This window comes from Sorex araneus, chromosome 3 (assembly GCF_027595985.1).
Source record: "Sorex araneus isolate mSorAra2 chromosome 3, mSorAra2.pri, whole genome shotgun sequence".
Taxonomy (NCBI): Eukaryota; Metazoa; Chordata; class Mammalia; order Eulipotyphla; family Soricidae; genus Sorex; species Sorex araneus.
The window spans coordinates 36,211,048-36,230,368 of record NC_073304.1 but is presented as its reverse complement, the minus strand read 5'-3'; the positions used below and the strand labels follow the sequence as shown (position 1 = coordinate 36,230,368).

The window sequence follows — 19,321 nt, the reverse complement described above, 5'->3', positions numbered from 1 at the left end:
CGTTTGTTTCCAGTAAAAGGCCACCTTTATGGAACATAATTATTAAGTTTATCATAAACAACGTTATTAAGTTTATTGAAGAGTTTTCAAGAAAATTCTTGCAGGTTGAAGGTTAATAATGAGTACAAAAGCTTCTGATATCAGTTTTTATCAAGTTTACTTCCTCTAAGACAAGTCATTGGATCTCTCTGGCTGACTTAGTTCTTACAACTAGTTTCAAATCTGATCTCCGTTGGCATTCTGACAGCAATTCCAAAGAGCGCTATTAGGTCACTGGCCAAAATCTTGATGACTCAGAAAAGGAGGCGTAGTCACTTGGTTCCTCAGGAACGCTATAAAACCTACTTTCAAAGGGGACTTGAGGGCTTCTGTGGTTTTCTGAAATTACTAGAAATGCACTTGCAAAATTAGTAATGTGCAGTTTTCTTTTTCTCTTCTAGTTTACTTCTTTAATTGAGATGGACATGATATAATCTCAGCGAAGTCAAAGGATGGCATCTGGTCCTGCAATTCCCAGTGAAGATGAGCAGGTTTCCTTGGGCATCGATGATCTCCAGATTTCACTGCAGGGTAATTATTGACCAGGGTAATACTGTGTCACCAGTGGCAACCTTACCCTCAACTATTCATTCATAAATCACATTGCTTCTTTTTTCCCTTCTGAATTGTGTGTGCTTGATTCCAGTTGTAGAATAGTAGATGTAAATGCATTGCTGTCTTCATTTCTCTAGTAAAGTACGCAATACTTGGAAGGAACTTGGCATATTGGTTTCTCACTCGAAATATGTATATTTTATTTGTAGTAAAAATCAGCTAGCCATGGTTTGCATTTCCTTTAATTTTTTTTTCAGTTTTGCGCAGCTGCTTTTAAATGTACATTTTGCCCTAATAAAAGAATACTAGTAGTTTTATAAATTAATGACTTTCCATAATGTGAATCAAGTGCATTATTGCAGACTGGGTTCTGTCTGTACTATTTTTGTACATTTTGTGGAGTCTGACAATATTTTTTTTTGTATTTTGAAATTGTATTAATCCCTTGATTTTCTATCTTTGCTGATAAAGCAATTTTTTTTTTCTGGGATGGGGGGAAGCACCCAGCAGTGCTCAGGGATTACTGGCTCTGCATTCAGGAATCACTACTGGCAGTGCTCAGGAAACTGAGGTATGTTGCAACCCGGATTGGCTGCATGCGAGGTGTGCACCCTATCCACTACTATCACTCGGGCCCGATAAAGCAAATCTTGGTACCGATTATTGTGAACTTGTGTAGAAGAAGTAGGACTGATAATGTCTTTGAAAATATTTATGTAACTGTATATGAAAGTAATTGTGAGATTATGGACAACATTATGCAACATTATTAGAATGTTATTACAAGTCAGATGTTTTGAGTAATTTATGAGAAAGATTCTAAAACTCTTTTCTTTATGATGTTTTATCTTTTAGTAAGATGTTTGCAATAGCCTCTTGGCTTTGAAGCCAATAGCTATTGCAGTAAAATATGTTTATATATATCAGGTTTTTTTAAAACAAATGTCATGATGCTAACCTTGGTGGTAGGTCTGGGACTGAAACATAGAATGCCTGAACACTTATTAACAGCCTTGTAAATCACAGTGCCTAAATCAAGACCAACCAAAACAACAACAACAAGAAAAGCAAGCCAATGAAAAAAAAATACATCATATAAACTTTATAGAATAAGAAACAGTATGTCATGTACCATAACATGCTTGTATTTGAGGTAAGAATTAGCTTTGTAGTATCATAATATTTATAAGTAGTTGGAATCAAATTTAATTGAAAAAAATCAATATTTTGGGTCAGAGAGGTAGTAAGGTGGAAAAGGTGCTGCCTTGAACATGGCCTACCTGAGTTTGATCCCCAGCATCAAATATTCTGAACAGTCAGTATTGCTTGCAGAGAGCTTCACCCAGTTCCTAACCCTCCATAGGAACTGAATATATGCTCTGTGGTTTCTTTTTATGTAGAGTCAGAATATTTGTCTCAAAGGACTCTTTTTTTATTTTTAACTTTTTATTAGTGAATCACCATGAGGTACAGTTACAAATTTACAAACTTTAGTGTTTGCATTTCAGTCATACAGTGATCGTTTACCCATCCCTCCACCAGTGCCCATTCCCCTCCACCAATGTTCCCAGTATCCCTCCCACCACCCGAGAGCACACAACAAAAGTAGAAGCTGTATTGTTATGGGGGTGGGGGGTGGGGGAAATCCTGTCTGGTCCTCTGAGCCCTGCCAGGAGTGATCCCATGGCCCAAGCTCCATAGCTCCCACTAAAAAAAAAAATTAATTAATGTTTTTGTTTTCCTTTTAAGTTTTGATTTCATGTGAGAAGTTTTTAACTTGTATAGTATAAATTGTATCAGGAAGCTAGGTTGTCAATTAAATAGGCAGGGAAATCTCATTTTTTCATTTCTCATTTTTATGTGGTACTGGGGCCTGAATCCAGGGATTAAACACAGCACTGAGCTCCAATCTGGCCTAATAAATCTAATTTTTAATTCTGACTCTGACACTTCCAAGTTCTTATAAAATTTCCTTAAACTTGGACGAGAGACCTTATATTTTGGAATCTCAGTGTCCTCTATTTAAAATGTGGATGATTATTCTGCATTGCTCCCGTGTGTGGAAAATGAACAATAATGCATGCAAAGGGCTTGGCCCAGTTCCTGACCCTGCGTAGGAACTAAATAAATGCTCTGTCGATTCTTTTTTATATTTTTAAAGTCAGAATATTTGTCTCAAAGGATTCTCTGCCAGGAGTACACAGCAAAAGTAGAAGCTGCATCATGTATGAGAGTGGGGGAGGAGGAGACGGGGGGGGGGGGTAGGGGGAAGTCGTGTCCAGTTTTTAACAGCTTTCTTTTGGCTTTTGTTTTGACATTCCTATTCAGTGGCTTCCCGTTATAGTGGGATAAAGTCTAGACTTCCTGGTGTGGCTCCCAGGCTCTTCCTGTCTAGGTGCTAGCTTCCCTCTGCATGCAGCATCCACCTCCCTTGTAGATGCCCTGTGCTGGTCCCTGTTCCCTAGCGGGCCATGCTCTCGCTGTCGTGTGCTTTTGTCCAGATTGGGAGTCCTACAGTACTCCTGCTGCTTTGTCCCAGTGGAGCAAGTACAGCCACTCCAGTCGTTTCTTTTCTCCTGGATAGTCCCAAAGTCAGTGGACGGCTAACCCTCTGTCTTCCACTAATATTCATGTTCCCTCCCTTGTCCTCCTGCAGTTCCTATTTTAGTATTATATTTAAGAATGTTTTCCCTCTGCACCTCCAAAACTCTTGTGGAACATGTAGCAGCTGACAGTTCTCATAGACCATATCTTGTTTGCGCTTCAAGACCACCTAGCGAGGTCGATATTTTACACTTCAAGGGTCAGAGAAGGCAGCTGTAGCTCACATAGGTGTCCTCCCTTTTGCAGTCAGGCAGCTAGTGAGCAGTCGGGCTTCAAGTTGGAGGATAGTCTTCTTTCCACTCACTGTGCTCCCCACTGACATATTTCAGAGATCAATTTGCAAGGGGGAAATTTCTTTCAGCAACTTTCTCTGGAAACTCCAAGCTCTGTCGTCTTCTAGTTCCTTCATAGAGTTTTATATCCAGAATATAAATAAGCCTCTTTAAGTAGCATGAATTGAGCAATGGTTCACAAGTAGATCAAAATAATTCACAAATTACTATGAAACAAGTGACTTCTTATAGTATTAAAAAATATCCTAGGGGGGCTGGAGTGATAGCACAACGGGTAGGGCTTTTGCCTTGCACGCGGCCAACCCGGGTTTGATTCCTAGCATCCCATATGGTCCCCTGAGCACCGCCAGGAGTAATTCCTGAGTGCATGAGCCAGGAATAACCCCTGTGCATCGCCGGGTATGACCCAAAGCCAAAAAAAAAATAAAATTAATATCCTAGGGACTGGAGAGGCAGTACAGCAGGTAGGGCACTTGCCTTGCAGGCAGCTGATCCAGGATCAATTTCCAACACTCCATATTATCTGCTGAGCATTGCCAGGATGATCCCTGAGTGCAGAGCCAAGAGTGATCCCTGAGCACTGGGTGTGGCTTAAAAACAAAAAACGGAAAATATTAGAGGGAGAAAAAGGAGAAAGGAAGAAAGAAACATATCTATTTCTGAAGGTAACTTTGGTTTCATGGAATGATTATTAGCTGTTTAAACAAAAATTTATAGACACTCATGTACACTAGCGACTATGAAACTACATATCGTTGGCAAGAGTCTTTAAAAGCATTTGACTTTGTAAGTGTAAGTAGGCTTGTATTTTACAAGATTCACATGTGCTTAATGATCCCTGGAGTAATATGAAATAAGAGCTCTTCTGTAACATGAGAGTCTTGGAATCACTGTTCATAGGCAGATATTTTTCTCTCTTCATTTCAGAACTCTTTTTTCAAGGCTGTCAGAGCTGTAGCTTGGCCTATTTAACTTACAATGCCTACTTTCTCTGAGCCACAACTTCCCGAAAGTGGGATGATTGTGGCCAGACCTTGATGCAAAATCATTTGCTCAAAGAAAGATAAAAGTGTCCAAACTGGAATGTGGTGTCATTGTTGATATGCTTTGAAACGATAAGGAATGCAATGAAATGATAAGCTGTAATGTCCCACACAGTGCCTTGCTGAAATTCATAGAACAGTACAATAAACAAGTCACTTCATCTTTCTTCTTTTCTTTGATTTTGAGGAGATTATTTTGAAGGGATTTTGAGAGCCTTTCCTTTAGGGAGATATTTATGTTTATATTCATATGTATGTTCTCTAAGTTTTTTGGAGGAGAGTGGCACTGAAAATGTTGTATCACTAGGAGGAGAAAGAAGTGGGTTTTTGCAACTACTGAATATGATATGAATCCAGGTTGCAAGGCTCCATTATTTTGGGCAGTCACCTAGGGTCATATAATGCCAGGTGATCAACTCTTCATACTTAGTGTTTTTATCATACATATATTAATAATGCAGATATAAGCTCATAAATATTGTTTTCTCTCAGTTCAAGTAAGTGGCTGGGAATGAAACTACCTCTTGAAAACTTTCCATGTCAGAGTATAATTAGGAATCTGTCCCATCTTAAAGCCAGATCAATGATGACTAAATTGCACTGATTAGGTTGGCTTTTGTGGTGATATTTTAAGGGATAATTCTGAAAATCTGAACTGTTTGGGGGAACTTTGCATATTTCAGATTCAAGTTAGTTATCTTTTGTTATTTTTGTTTTTGGACCACACCCAACAGTGGTCAGGGCTTACTCTTGGCTCTGCACTTAGTGATCAATCCTAGTGGGCTCACGGGCCATATGGGTTGCCAGGGATCAAACCTGGGTCAGCTTTGTGCAAGGCAAATGCCCTCCCTGTTGTACTATTGCTCTGTCTCTAAGTTAATTCTTTTTCTTTTTCTTTTTTTTTTTTATCATTTATTTATTTATTTATTTATTTATTGCTTTTTGGGTCATGCCTGGCATTGCACAGGGGTTACTCCTGTCTCTGCGCTCAGGAATTACTCCTGGCAGTGCTCAGGGGATGATATGGGATGCTGGGAATCGAACCCGGGTCGGCCAAGTGGAAGGCAATCGCCCTACCCTCTGTGCTATCACTCTAGCCCCCTAAGTTAATTCTTTTTAAAAGGTAAATTTGTTGGCTAAAAAAAGAACACAGTACAGTTATATAATAGAAGCAAATTGTTTTGTTGTTAAAAAATAAGGTAGGGCAATACTTCAAAAGAACAACTCTCAAATACTGGTTGCACCATTGATTCGCCAGGAACTAGAGAGGCTCATGTGTTCTCTTACCTCACCTTCGGGAGCAGCTGTTTTCTACAGTTCTGCTGAAGGGACTGGCTGGTCACTTGCATGACCTGCAGAAAACCATGCTCAGCCCGGGTACTGAATCATTTTGAACACTGCTTATATGTTTTATTCAGTGCTGTTCCCATCTCAGTGACATATATGAGAAGATTAAAAGGCCCCTCATGCCTTCTGGGTTGATATCATGACTTGGGAGGACCACCAGTGAAATGTGAGTCTCTGACGTTCGATGTATTACCCCATTTAAATTTATTCATTATTCACTGAATATTGAGGTAGAGGGAGGCTTTCAATTTATGTAATATTTTTAGCAACTAAAATTTATTTGTGTTCACTGGACATGATGATAAGCAAATTAATATAAGGATCCATTTAATTTTATTCAGTTGTGCAGTCAATAAAAAGTGCCAAAAATGTGCAACGGATTGGATGGTAAGGATCCATCCAATTGGGGAGAATAGCACTGAAATGCTATTGAATATAAAAATGAATGGACAAAACCCTTTGAAGCATGTAGTCTGTCTATATTTGGGATATCATGTACACATGAGAAAATTATGAGGGATTTAGATTACTATTATAAAAAAGAGTTGACATTCTTAAATACACAGGCTTTCAGTCCTAATATCTGACATGAGTATTCCACCCAAATATATCTGAAAATATTATCTGGAATATCTTTTTATATTTCAGTTTTAGGGGGTGAAAAATAAAAATGTGGTCTAACCTCTTTGCAAGGTGAGTTTTTTCTCACTTTCAAAACCAAATATTGTGGTAAGAACTTCCTTGACTTTTTTTTTGTTTTGTTTTTGGGTCACACCTGACGATGCACAGGGGTTACTCCTGGCTCTGCACTCAGGAATTACTCCTAGCGGTGCTTGTGGGACCATATGAAATGCTGGGAATCGAACCCGGGTCAGCCGCGTGCAAGGCAAACGCCCTACCCGCTGTGCTATTGCTCCAGCCCCAGTTCCTTGACATTTATTCTGTCTTGCTGAATCCCCCATAATTGTTCCTTAGCATTGATTTTTCCCCTCATCTTTCGGGGAAAATCCATCTTTGTGGGGGAGGGGTAACCTTCAGAATTCCTCCAAGCATCTGTTAGGTTTGCCTTGTGGGATACTTAGTATCTGTTATGCCTATAATGTTTCTGACATGTTTTAGACTTTCTGTAAGGAACTATGTAATAAATAAATGAGTGGACATTCCAACACAGAAATAAATCAAATACCCGGAATTAGAAGAGTTGCTCAGTGTTGAGCACAATCCCTCAGCTAGATCAAAAAGCTGGATTTCTTTAGGCACGAGACAGTGAAGTATGTGTATGTTTGGGGGCTCAATAGTGCTTTAGTGTAGTGTTTCTGAAAGCAATTCTGCTCTGCCCTATGATGGCAAGTAAGTGAAGTCGTTTAAAGTGTAAGAAAGAAGAATGAGATTAATAAGAGACCTCTGGTTGGAATTTCTATCCTGTTGCAGCCAAACTGCCAATGTGGGATTTTGGTGGAAATGATGGATGAAGAATGAGAGAGGACTGTGTATAATTGCAGGCAGTGTTTCTGTTTCTCTGACCAGTCTGACTGCTCAGTTATCATAATGAAAACAGATCACCTCTGGAGCCTGCTTTTTCTGCTGATAAGCTGATTATTCTACCCCGAGAAAACAATCCCGTACTAATTTTTTTATTTTTTATGCTCCCAGTGTTGTGCTGTCTTAACACAAATGCTTCTAGAAAGTTTCTAATAGTAAGAAGCTGATTTCTTGGTGGATGATTTGCAGTGATATTGTAAAGTTACAGGATGTTAAAGATATTTTAATTACATGAAAAATGGAACTCTTAAGATAGTGGTATTTGTACTATACAGTGTTTTTCAGCAGAATTCCCCTGCCCGTTAGGTTAGTTATATGTACAGTTTTGGTTTCTGGGAGCTTTGTTTCTGTTTTTTGCCGCAGTTTGGGGATAAGCTTACTTTATTCTGGGTCAGTTACATTTGAAAATTAGGGCAAGATAAATCCAGGGTCATTTAGACTCTTGTTAAAGTAGGTTAACAAAGATCTCATTCATTCCTTATAGAAATCAAAATCCTTTTTAATTAGCCCCACAAGAGAGACAAGATTTTCTGAGCTTTGTGTATGTGTATGTTTCGGGGGGGTGGGGGGCGAAGGAAGCAATATAATTATTCAGAACTTGAAGTAGTATATTAGAAAAAAATCCTCAAAATAATTTCTTTTTGAAAATAGGAATGTAAGAAATTGATTTATATGTATTTGATGGATTTGGTATGTAGTTTTTACCCTAAAAATTGGAGGCCATTCTGAAAGTGCCTCATTTCAAAAGATTATTTTCCTTATATGATTTAACATTGGTGATTATGATTTTTTTTTGAATGGCTCTGTTGTTCTAAAACATTTAGGGACATTCTGATAAAAGGTTACTCACTGCATTTGTTGTTGTTCTCAATAAAGGTGAAAACTTAAGTTTATGAGTTTCAGGTATTTCAGAATTATTTAAAAGTGGTAGATAAAAGGGTATGAACAATTTCTCAACGAGATGGAGTGTTTGAAGTCCTGAAGTCTGCATGAAATTCTGGTGAAGACTTTTTCGGTCATGGACAGTATGGTGACAGTTTGGGAAGTGAATTGGCAGTTTCCTATTAGTACAGCAGCACTCACTACACATTGAGGTCTGTACTATAAAGGAATTAGTATTGGCAGCATAATGTTAAAAGACGAATAGCCAGAGTGATAACATAGTAGGTAGTATGCTTGCCTTGCATGTGGCTGACCTGGGTTCGACCTGATGTGGTCCACATGGTCCCCTGAGACAACGCCAGGAATAATTCCTGAGTGCAGAACCCAGAGTAACTTCTGAGCATCGCTGGGTGTGTCCCACAAACAAACAAACAAACAAACAAAAACAAACAAACAAACAAACAAGATGAATGGCACTTAGCTCAAATGCGAAGCACAACCATCTCAAATATAAGAAACCTTTAAGATCTTTCCAAGCCATTAGATTTGTTAGCTTTATCTTCAGTTAAATAGGATTATTAATAGTGGAGTAGGATTAAGTGTAAGATTATTAATAGTTCTTTTATTATCTCTGTCTGTCCGAGTCTGAATGTTTTCTCAGCATACCTTCCAAGGATTTTGGTATCTTCAGAATGAAATATTTCAAAAGTACAGGGGAATTCATATTAACCACTTCATTATATAAGTAGCACTGTAGCACTGTCGTCCTGTTGTTCATCGATTTGCTCGAGCGGGCACCAGTAACATCTCTATTGTAAGACTTGTTACTGTTTCTTGCATATTGAATACACTAGGGTAGCTTGCCAGGCTCTGCTGCGTGGGCGGGATACTCTCAGTAGCTTACTGGGCTCTCCAAGAGGGATGGAGGAATCGAACTGGGTCAGTTGCGTGCAAGGCAAATGCCCTACCTGCTGTACTATTGCTCCAGTCCATTATATAAGTATGGATATTTAAAATTTAAATATTGCGATTTACAAAGTTGTTCACAAGACAGTTATTTCAGGCAGTCAATGTTCCAATGTACTAATCTCACCATCAGTATAACCTTCTTTCCACCAATGATTCCAGTTTTCCACTCCCCTCCTCCAAGCCTGGCCTCTTGGCAGGCACAAACAAATTTGTTTCATATTGCTTGTTACAACAAAATGGCGAATGGAATTATTGGAAAATAGATCAATAAAAGGCAATTTGTGATAATTGTTCACAGTAGTATTGCTAAAGTCACTGAGTGTTAACTGAGCTGGTTGAGCCTTCTGTGTTATTGTTTTCACTCAATGAGCTTGGGAGGCTTCTGTGCAACTCCCCATCACACTTGTTCTGCCCCTACCTGGCTGTTAGTACTGTGAAATTTGAAGAGAAAGTCAGCCGCATGCTCCAGTAGTAGTGGAGCAGGGGTTTATATGTCAGAGGATGTAGGGTGTGGTGACTTTGGGACCTATAGGGAAGGGAGGGAATCTGCCTGCCCCCATTCTGAGTAGGTCACAGAATTTTTAGCCCAAAGCTTTATCTACCTGGGGTGATTTGGCTGGCTGGTGGCTTTTTCTAAGTATGGATTTTCAGGTACGGCAAACCTGTTTGTTGATAATAGACATACAAACTAGTATAGAGAGGAGCTTTCTAGGCTTAGACATAAAAGTTATTTTGCTAGTGAGCAGGGTGAAAATTGGTGTGTTCCCTGCAGTGGTAGCAGCATAAAAAAACTAGAGGAGGAAATGCAGCACGGCTGATTCTAGGCAATGGATATTCAGTGAGAGTGAAGAATAATGTTTGAAGGAGAATGGGAAGATGTAACTATAGAAGAGTCATATAAACATGGAAGGTTTGAAATCTCTAAGACCAAGGAGAAGCAATAAAAAGATTCACAGTTAGAGACCCTTCTGGCTTGAAAAATCATACAGGCAAGTGTGGGCATGGTCTCATGGAAGTGAGTGTGGACACAGAAAGACCAGGGCAAGCCTGTTATGGTGTCCAGCAGACATGTAATGCATCCTCATTTAGAGAGTGCCAGTGGAGATAGAGAGAAATAGATATCTAGCACAGGTACAAGTTTTAGTGATTTTTGATTGAGTAGGTATGAGGAGTGTGTAGGGAGGGAGCAGGTGCATTTAAGATGACTCATATTCCTTCTTGGGTAAGTGACCGTATGATGGAAACATTCACTAGGGAAAAAATACAGGAGAACAACTTTAGTGAGGGAGGGAGTTGGTTAGCGAGGATGACTCAGTTCTGGAAGTGTTGAATTTGAGAGCCCATAGATTAACCAAGCAGAGATAACTAAGAGATAGTGGGATATATAGACACCTGAAATGTAGTTAAAGATTTGGAAGCTCATAGCATTACTTGAACACTTATTCCACTGGAGTAGAGGAAATTATCTAAAGAGACAGGTCTGGGCAGAACATTCTAGGAATAGAAAAATACCCAAAACTGGTTAGTAACAGAGACTGAGAGGAGTGTCCAGAGAAGCGGGAATATCAGGTGAGAGTGATAGCATAGAATCCAAAGAAAGAAACTTTCAAGGAGGAGCAATTAGCAAACACTGTCAGATACCCAGTAAGTACGGAGAAGTCTACAATGGGTTTAGTTCAGTGATGGGTACACATGATCTTGATTCTAGTCGAAAATTTAGTGGAGATGTTGATGTAGATGTGAACTTTTAGTGAACCGAGAAAGTGAAACCATTTAGTGTAGCTAATGCTTTTAGTAAGTTTCTGTTTGAAGGAAAGGAGACAGATGTGGGTAGCTGAAGGAATTACGGATCTGAAATTTTATCTGATTTTTGATATTTGGTATCAGACACATCTGGATTTAAATTTCTCTTCACCTAGCTTTGCTGCTGAAAAGCAGCTTTGGGGACATAGTTGACTTTTAGTAAATGTTTATTGAATAAGTAAATAAAACCAATACATCTTCTGGCAGCTACTCTTTTCTCACTTACATTCCCAGATACAGGTTCAATTACTTTAGAGAGGCATTTCACCCCCCAGCTTGCCCCCAGAGTGAGCTATGTGAACCCCCTAGATCAAAATCTCTGAGAGTTGGCATCCAAAAAATGGTACTTAACTAGTAATGCCAAGTGACTCACTGCATTCAAGTGTCAGAATCCTAGACCAGTGATCAGGGCACAAGGTCTATGAAATGTGGTGGGAGTCCGGGGTCCTTTAGTCAGTGCCCCAGCAGAAAGGGTGCAGGCTCCTAATTCTTGGTTTTCAAAAGCAAACACTCAGAGTTCTATGTGATAGATGAAAAATAGTGAAGAGTAAGAAATGTGTGCTAATGGGAATATAGTCTTTCCTATCATTCATTCATTCTATAGATATTCATTGAGCAACTCAAATGAGTCAGAAAAGAGTAAGAAAGAGGAGAAACAATAGCATCCTAGCTTCTTCGTCTTTTACCCGCTCTGTGGATTCATTTTCATCTCATAGAAATGTGAGGTTTGCTTAGTCAGAGAGCTTGGAGCTATGTTCCAGTCAGAAGGGAAACAAAATGCTCAGTGTGTCTCATACAGGTGTCTGTTTGAGGGAGTGGCTCCTGCATGTGGCCACATGAAAGCTGCTGGATTCTACATGCAGGGGCCCAGAGCAGAGCTCATTTGTCACATGTCATGTTTTCCCAGCTTACTAAATGAGCGTTTGAATCTTTACTTCAGTGGGGCAGGGTGGAGCAATCAAGCCCTGTCTCCACCTCAGGCCCTCCTCCATTTAACCATTCATCCAACAATTGTTTCTAAATATGTTGATATTTAGAAATATGTCGATAACAACAGGAAATAGGCTATTGGTTGCCATCTTCAGGATGAGGAACAAGATGGAACTTGGCCTTGGACTTCATGGAGCCTGTAGCCAATGTCACTGTTTGTTATCAGCTACTTCTTTTTTTTTTTGGAAGGGGGGCTGGGGGAGCTTTATTGAAATTCAGTTTGAGATGAAATTCACAAAACACACAACCCACTCATTTTAAGTACATAATTCCACAGCTTTTAGTATATTCACAGAGCTGTGCAAGGAGGGCCACATTTAATTTTAGGGCTCTTTGTCACCCTCAAAAGCAATGTCACACCTATCATTTCCCACCCTCACCCCCTTCCCATCTTGCCAGCCTGAGGCAACCACTGGTTAATTTTCAGTTTTTGTAGCGCTCCCTATCTGGCAAATTAAATCATCGATTAAGTGGTATTTTGTGGCGGGCTTGTGGTAGTATTGTTGCGAGTGAGGTTTATCTAAGGGGCAGTTATTGCACTTGCAAGGTTTATTCATGGGGTTGGGGGATCGTATAGAGGTCAGCATATGCCTGACCTGCTCCTGACCCAGGTTTGATCCTTATAACTATGCACACAGTCCTCTGAGCATTGCTGAGTGCATCTACGGAGACCTCCAAGCAGCATCAGTATGGCCGTGGGGGTCCCTCAGCACTCCTGGGGTGGCATGGGGGTCTGAGCAGCACAGCATCATCAAGCCCCTGCATTGAACCACTGGCCCAGTTGGCTGAGAATTACTGATGGGAGCCCTGGACCGCCTGAGCACTCCTTGGGAGCTCCCCACAAAGCCCAATAAAAGTTCACTACATTGTATCTGATATTCATTTGGTTAGATTAAGTCGTTCTTTGCTGGATACTGGCAAACTCTCTGTAAAAGAACGTGTAGTATTTTATTCTTTGGGCTTCATATTATCTCTGTTATAGCTCCTCAAATTTGATGTTTAATTTATTTATTGAGGAGGCGTTGGGCAATACCCAGCCATGTTCAGGGGTTTACTCCTGACTCAACTCTCAGGAATTACTCCTGGCGGTGCTCAGGGGATGTATGGGGTGAGGATCCAACCTGGGTTGACTTCGAGCAAGGCGAAGGTCCTACTGGTTGTACTGTTGCTCTGACTCTCAACTTTGATATTTTAGCATGAACGTTTGTGCAGACAGTATGCAAACAAATGAACATGTCCGTCTTGTGATAAAGCTTTATTTAAAAAAAGAGGTAGTGGCTATATTTGGCCTTTGGGTTATATTTTGTTGAGCATTAATCTATGTCTAATATGCACTTAATCTTCCTAACATTTTTTTAAAGTCCACGCTTATTTTCATTTTGCAGTTGAGAAGATCAAAGACACATAGTAGGTGGCAAATAGGGGTCAACCACAATAGTCTGTTCTGGAGCCAGTGCTTTTCTAAAGTATTATTTCTCAAAAACAGTGCATAAACATCACTGTATCACTGTATCACTGTCATCTCGTTGTTCTTGATTTACTCGAGAGGGCACCAATAATGTCTCTATTATACTCATCCCTGAGATTTTAGCAGTCTCTCCTTACTCATCTTTCCCAATGATTGGAGGCTCTTTCAGGGTCAGGGGAATGAGACCTGTTGTTACTGTTTTTAGAATATTGAATACACCATGGGTAGCTGGGCAGGCTCTGCCATTGCATAAACATATTGATTATAAGCTGAGGCAAGTGCTAATGGAGAATGAGGGTGAGAACCCAGGTTTTTATTAAAAAATATATGAAAAAAGATTGGCTTAGTTTTCCTTTGTTGTGCAAAACTGAGCTGAGATGGAACAAAAGTGGAAGTAAAGATAAAAAGGCTTTGGAAGGAGGAACAGGGTTTGTAAAAATCCTGGGAGGAAGCAGAGTGGGAGAGGGAAAGTCTGTGCCCTGATACTGGGTAAACCATCAGGACTGAGAAACTGTCAGGACTGACTCAGTGGCGGTAGATTTGGGTCCTGATCCTCAGAGCAGAGAGGACCCTATCAGTGTGCGGAAGAGTAATGTCAGATTGACTAGCTATAGTTGATGACAGGTTGAAGGACTGGAGCAGGTCCAGTGCCTGTGTGGAAGGTAACAGGAGCAAAGAGAAGTGCCGGAAGCAGAGACCAGAGCTCTGTGGAGGCAAAACTGCCAGAGTTTGGTCATAGGCTATCCTTGGGGGTGAGAGAGGGTGGTGATATCAAATGCAAGAGATAGAAATAGTGATGACAGACTTGGGGGACAGGTAGGCAGCCAGAGTGTGACCTGAGTCCTGGAATGTTTGAGTTTGACAGGCGGGTGCTCTTTTTTTCCTGTTGTGGCAGAGTCGGAGTCAAACTGTGCTCATGAATTAAGTTTGCCAGGAGTTTCCTTCTGATTTCATTTTTCTGGTTCAATAAGTGACAACTCAGGGGCTGGAGTGATAGTACAGCGAAAAGGGCATTTGCCTTGCACACAGCTGACCCGGGCTTGATCCCCAGCATCCCATATGGTCCCCGAGCACCGCTGGAGTAATTTCTTTTCTTTTTTTAGATTTAATTCATTTTAATCAAAACCCTGTGAGTTATAGAGTTGTTCATAATACAGTTGTTTTAGGCATTTAGCGTTCCAACACCACCTAGAGTGACCTTTCTCAAACACTGCTTCATCGGTTTTCCTCCCAAACCTAACCTGCCCCCTCAGGCACAAAACAAATGTATAGTGTTTGCTCCAACAAAATTTAAAGAAATGGCAAATAGGATGATCAGAAAATAAGTCAGTGGAAGCCAATTTGTGATTGTTAAATGATTTTAACCTGTGTAAGTAAGGAAATTAAACTCATTTAATATGATATAATAAAATGCCTATTCTCATTTACATAAGTAAGTTTTTTTTTTTTTTTTTTGTTTTTTGTTTTTTGTTTTTTGGGTCACACCTGGCGATGCACAGGGGTTACTCCTGGCTCTGCACTCAGGAATTTCCCCTGGCCGTGCTCAGGGGACCATATGGGATGCTGGGATTTGAACCCGGGTCGGCCGCGTGCAAGGCAAATGCCCTACCCGCTGTGCTATCGCTCCAGCCCCAACATAAGTAAGTTTTAAACTCTGGAATCTGAAGCATATTGCATGAAATTTTATTTTGTACTTGGATCTCATTATAGTAATAATCATGTCTTATCTGTTATTAATGAAACTTTTAAAAAGTTTTGTGCTAATATATTTTGTAGTTTGTATGAAATAGGTAAGGTTTATATATGAAAAACTTTCCCTCCCTACACTTTAGTAAAACACTTTGGTTTACAAAATATTTTACAGACATTCAGTATTCCAACACCAGTCCCACCACGACTTTCACCTTCCCTCTCCTATTGTCTCCAGTTTTCCCAACCATTCCTCAGACTTGCCCCCATATCAGACCCACAATAATTTATTTCATATTGCTTGTTACCAATAATTTGTTAACAGAATGATCAAAAGATATTTTCTTAGAAGAAAATTAGTGTAAATTTTGGTATCATATTGACATTAAGTCCTTGTATGAGGAATTAATTACTAAAATGTTGTTAGAAGTTAAGCCTTGTGTATTAATAGTTTTGTTAGTGGACATTGGTTGACTTCTTCACTATATCCCATCCAATCTGGTATGCTACTACCGGATTATCAGTGTTGTAGAGTTTGGAGATGTCACTCCAGGAAACCCAGAATTTTTAACTGAGTGGTACAGCTGTACAATTGGAGTTAAATTTTTAACTGGACGGAGCCTTTGGGGTGTTAGCATGACTTCCAGGGCTTCCAGAAGTACAGGCAGTTGGAAGGAGGTAGCCCATCCCGACTCTGAGAAATCCTGGAGATTTCAGTCACAGGAATCCTTGTACCTGAGTTTGGGGCAGGTTAATTTCTCTATGAGGCTCTGTCCTGAGATGATGGAGTCCAGTCAGAGGCATGGTGTGACTTTGAAGTGTGGGAGCGTTGTGTTTTGGCAGAGTGCCCTATGGGTCTTAGCTGAGAATGGGTGTCTGAGAAAGTTTTGCAGCTAGTTGATGTCTTTCAAGATTTACTTATGAGTCTCTAGAGCAAGGCCGGTAATGAGTTTACATGGCACTTGACGGTGATTCATGTGTGGTAACTCTGGAGTAATTTCTGAGTGCAGAGCCTGGAGTAACCCCTGAGCATCACCAGGTGTGGCCCCCAAACAAAACCAAAACCAAAAAGACTAATAAAAAAATCATTATGTGGCACCTCTGTGCTAGTTTTTTTTCCTCTTTGCTTAGGATTGGTTAAAAGATTGTGTTGTAAATCATCGTCCTATTGGTTAGTCTTCTCTGTTGTAATTAAGTAACAGAACTTTTCCTGCTTATTCTTCAAAATATTTAGTTTTTTTTATTTTTATGAGCATATGTTTTTTAAGTCTCTTAATTTTTCTTGCTTGTATCTCCATAATGTTGCCTTCCCAGCCATGCATATGAAGAGTTAATATGGTGCTGTCTGAGCCAGTAGGGCTGGAGACCTTCAGGTCTACAGGGAATCAAACTTGGGATCTCAAGCATGCCAGGATTTGCTCCACCCCTTTGAGCTATCTATGAGCCTTATTCTCTTCATTTGATATTTTAATTTCTTTCTGTGTATCATCTCTGTGAAAAAGAAAAGAAGTAGCCTTGTGATTTTTATTACTTTCTACTGGACAACAACTTGATGAAAGGATGGCAGTTGAAACACACAGCTAACACGTGCTACCTTGCTGTCAGAGTTGATTGAATTAACCTTTCCATGGGTATTCCAGCTAACAAGAAGTTGACACTGTTGTTTCAGGGAATGGCCATAGGGTCTCACTGGTACTTGCCCTTTTGTTTAATTTTATTAGCAGGATGAGACTTGCCCAGAGATTATTGAAATATGAAGGAGGGTAATTCTTGTTAATAGCATCAGTCTAGTGGCTATTGCCAGTAAGTTCTCTACACAGGTCAGTTTGATACTTGTATAGAGTAATGTTTGCTAAGTATTTAATGTTTACTAAGTATTTCAGTCAGGAAATATTTATCAAGTACCTCTTCTCTACCTGGCATGTGCTAAGGGGAAGTAAAGACAGAAAAACATGAAGGATCAATTTTAAGGGTGATTGGTTGGGCAGAGGGGAGACCACATGTGGTTCCTGTCTCTGCCAGGACAGCCAGTGGTCATTGCCATGAAAACAGATGGGAATCACCATGTGATTATCCTTTGAGGCCTCCTTGAAAAAAATTCAGATGGAATCATCGCAAGCATACTGTGTTACAACTTGAGATGCTGGTTTTCACTGAAGAATAAAGAGACACATGGTGACTAGACAGTTGGTGGTGGGTGTGGTGTAATTTAAACAGTTGCTGGGAAACTGTACACTGAAACCTACACAGTGCAGAAAACCATTGTTACCTTGGGGAGATGAGTGAGAGCGAGAGCGAGCAAGCGAGTGAGCGAGCGAGCAAGCAAGAGAGAGAGAGAGACAGACAGAGACACAGAGAGAGACACAGAGAGACAGAGACAGAGAGAAACAGAGGACAGAGAGACACACAGAGAGACGGAATGAGAATATATCTACATCAATACGTATATATAGACTTTGTTCTTTTCATTAATAGCTATATTTTTCTTTTGGGCAACTTAAAAGCATTATGACTTTTACAATTTAAAAATTTATTTTAATGTTTATTACTTTGTTTTTTAATTTTCGGCACAGTGATCGTCAACATTGTTGATTATAGGGTGGAAGCATTATGATCTTTAAAATAGTTCCTTACATATTAGATGATGCTTTTTAACTTTATGTCTCTGCTTTTTAAAATTACCAATGTGAAAAATAAAGCTATACTACAAATGTCTATTTAATGAACACATGGTATCTATATGTACATTCATCCATTCAGCGAATATTGAGTAAGTGCCTTCTGTTTGTGAGGTATAATTCTAGAATGTAGATATACAGTAACTGGCTAAACCTTACTGCTGCCTTTAAAAACTTATGTTCTTTAGGCTTGTTTTTTAAGCCTGTGTTCTCCCTTGAACACATATCTTACTTGTGTGTCTCTTGTTTCCTTGCTTGTCAGGTTTTCCATCTGGAGAAACCCGTGTTCTCTCTTGAACATGTACTTCTCCCTCTCTCTTCCCTCCCATCTTTCTAAAGAAGTTTCAATAAAAACTTTCTTGCTTCACCAAAATAAATAAATAAATAAATAAGTTGTATATGCTTTCGATGCTCAGTTTAGAAGGAATCACAGAAAACTTTTCATTTTGTTTCTGGAAAAGGGGAATAGAAGATTTGAAGAAACTTAAGATTAATTTTAGTTTTTGTAACTATTGAAAAAATCTCATGGACCTTGTATGTTACTTGTAAGAATAAGAAGAAAAGGTCAAGAAAGTATTGTGGGAGGCCAGAGTCAGGCTTCTGTCTCACTTTAAGAAAGACTGTGTCTTTTGGGGGGAGGTGGGGAGGGGTTTGGGTCACTCCTGGCTGTCCTCAGGGGACTCTTTGTGGTCAGATTGGGGTCAGCTATGGGCATGGCAAGTGCTTTAATCCCTGCACCGTCTCTCCAGCCCCATCTTATTGTCATAGCTAATGACTGCATGTCTTCCATATCATTTGGCTGGCTACTGGGGTTCTCTGTGAATGCAGAGGGAGCTGTAAGATTCTAGAAGGAACGCACAGCATGACAGTGCAGAAAAGATGGATAATTAATTGGAAATTGTAGGTATTATAGTTTGGCTTGACTGAGGCTATCAGCAGAGATGTCATGGGGATGGGGAAAGAGTAGATTATCTTCAAATTAGGAATGACCCAGACTTATAAATTTGTTCCTTAAGAAATTAGGAAATGATCAGAAGGTGTCTTTGATTTGGTTTGCTTTGTGGGGGGCACACTAGGTGGTGTTCAGAGGCTACTCCCATCTCTATGCTCAGGGGTCTATCTTGACTATACCTAGCGAACCATGGTTATCAAACATGGTGCTGGTTTTCAAATCAGGGCCTACTGCACGTGGAGCATGCACTCGGCCTGTAGAGATTTTAATGAGAATTATCAAAGTAGTAAATCTGGAGCCACCTATAATAAAAATCTGTTATCGATAACCTAAAAGTTGAAGAAGCAGAGGAGAAATTTCTGGATAAAGGTTTCAAAGCTTTGTCAGTGACTTCTGTAGTGGAGAAAACTCTTGGAGAAGCCACATTGACTGTATTTAAGTGACACTGTCAACCTGTGTTTGTCAAG

The 19,321-nt window shown here is 39.9% G+C and overlaps 1 protein-coding gene across 1 annotated transcript in view; it reads left to right on the top strand.

Annotated features, from left to right (window-relative positions):
- The first annotated feature begins 491 nt into the window (after positions 1-491).
- The window catches only part of SYNE2 (spectrin repeat containing nuclear envelope protein 2), a 300,041-nt gene continuing 281,211 nt past the window's right edge, over positions 492-19,321 (top strand). Inside the window, exon 1 of the mRNA XM_055132548.1 lies at positions 492-570. Coding sequence (XP_054988523.1) covers positions 492-570 — 79 coding nt within the window. The remainder of the gene's footprint in view (positions 571-19,321) is intronic.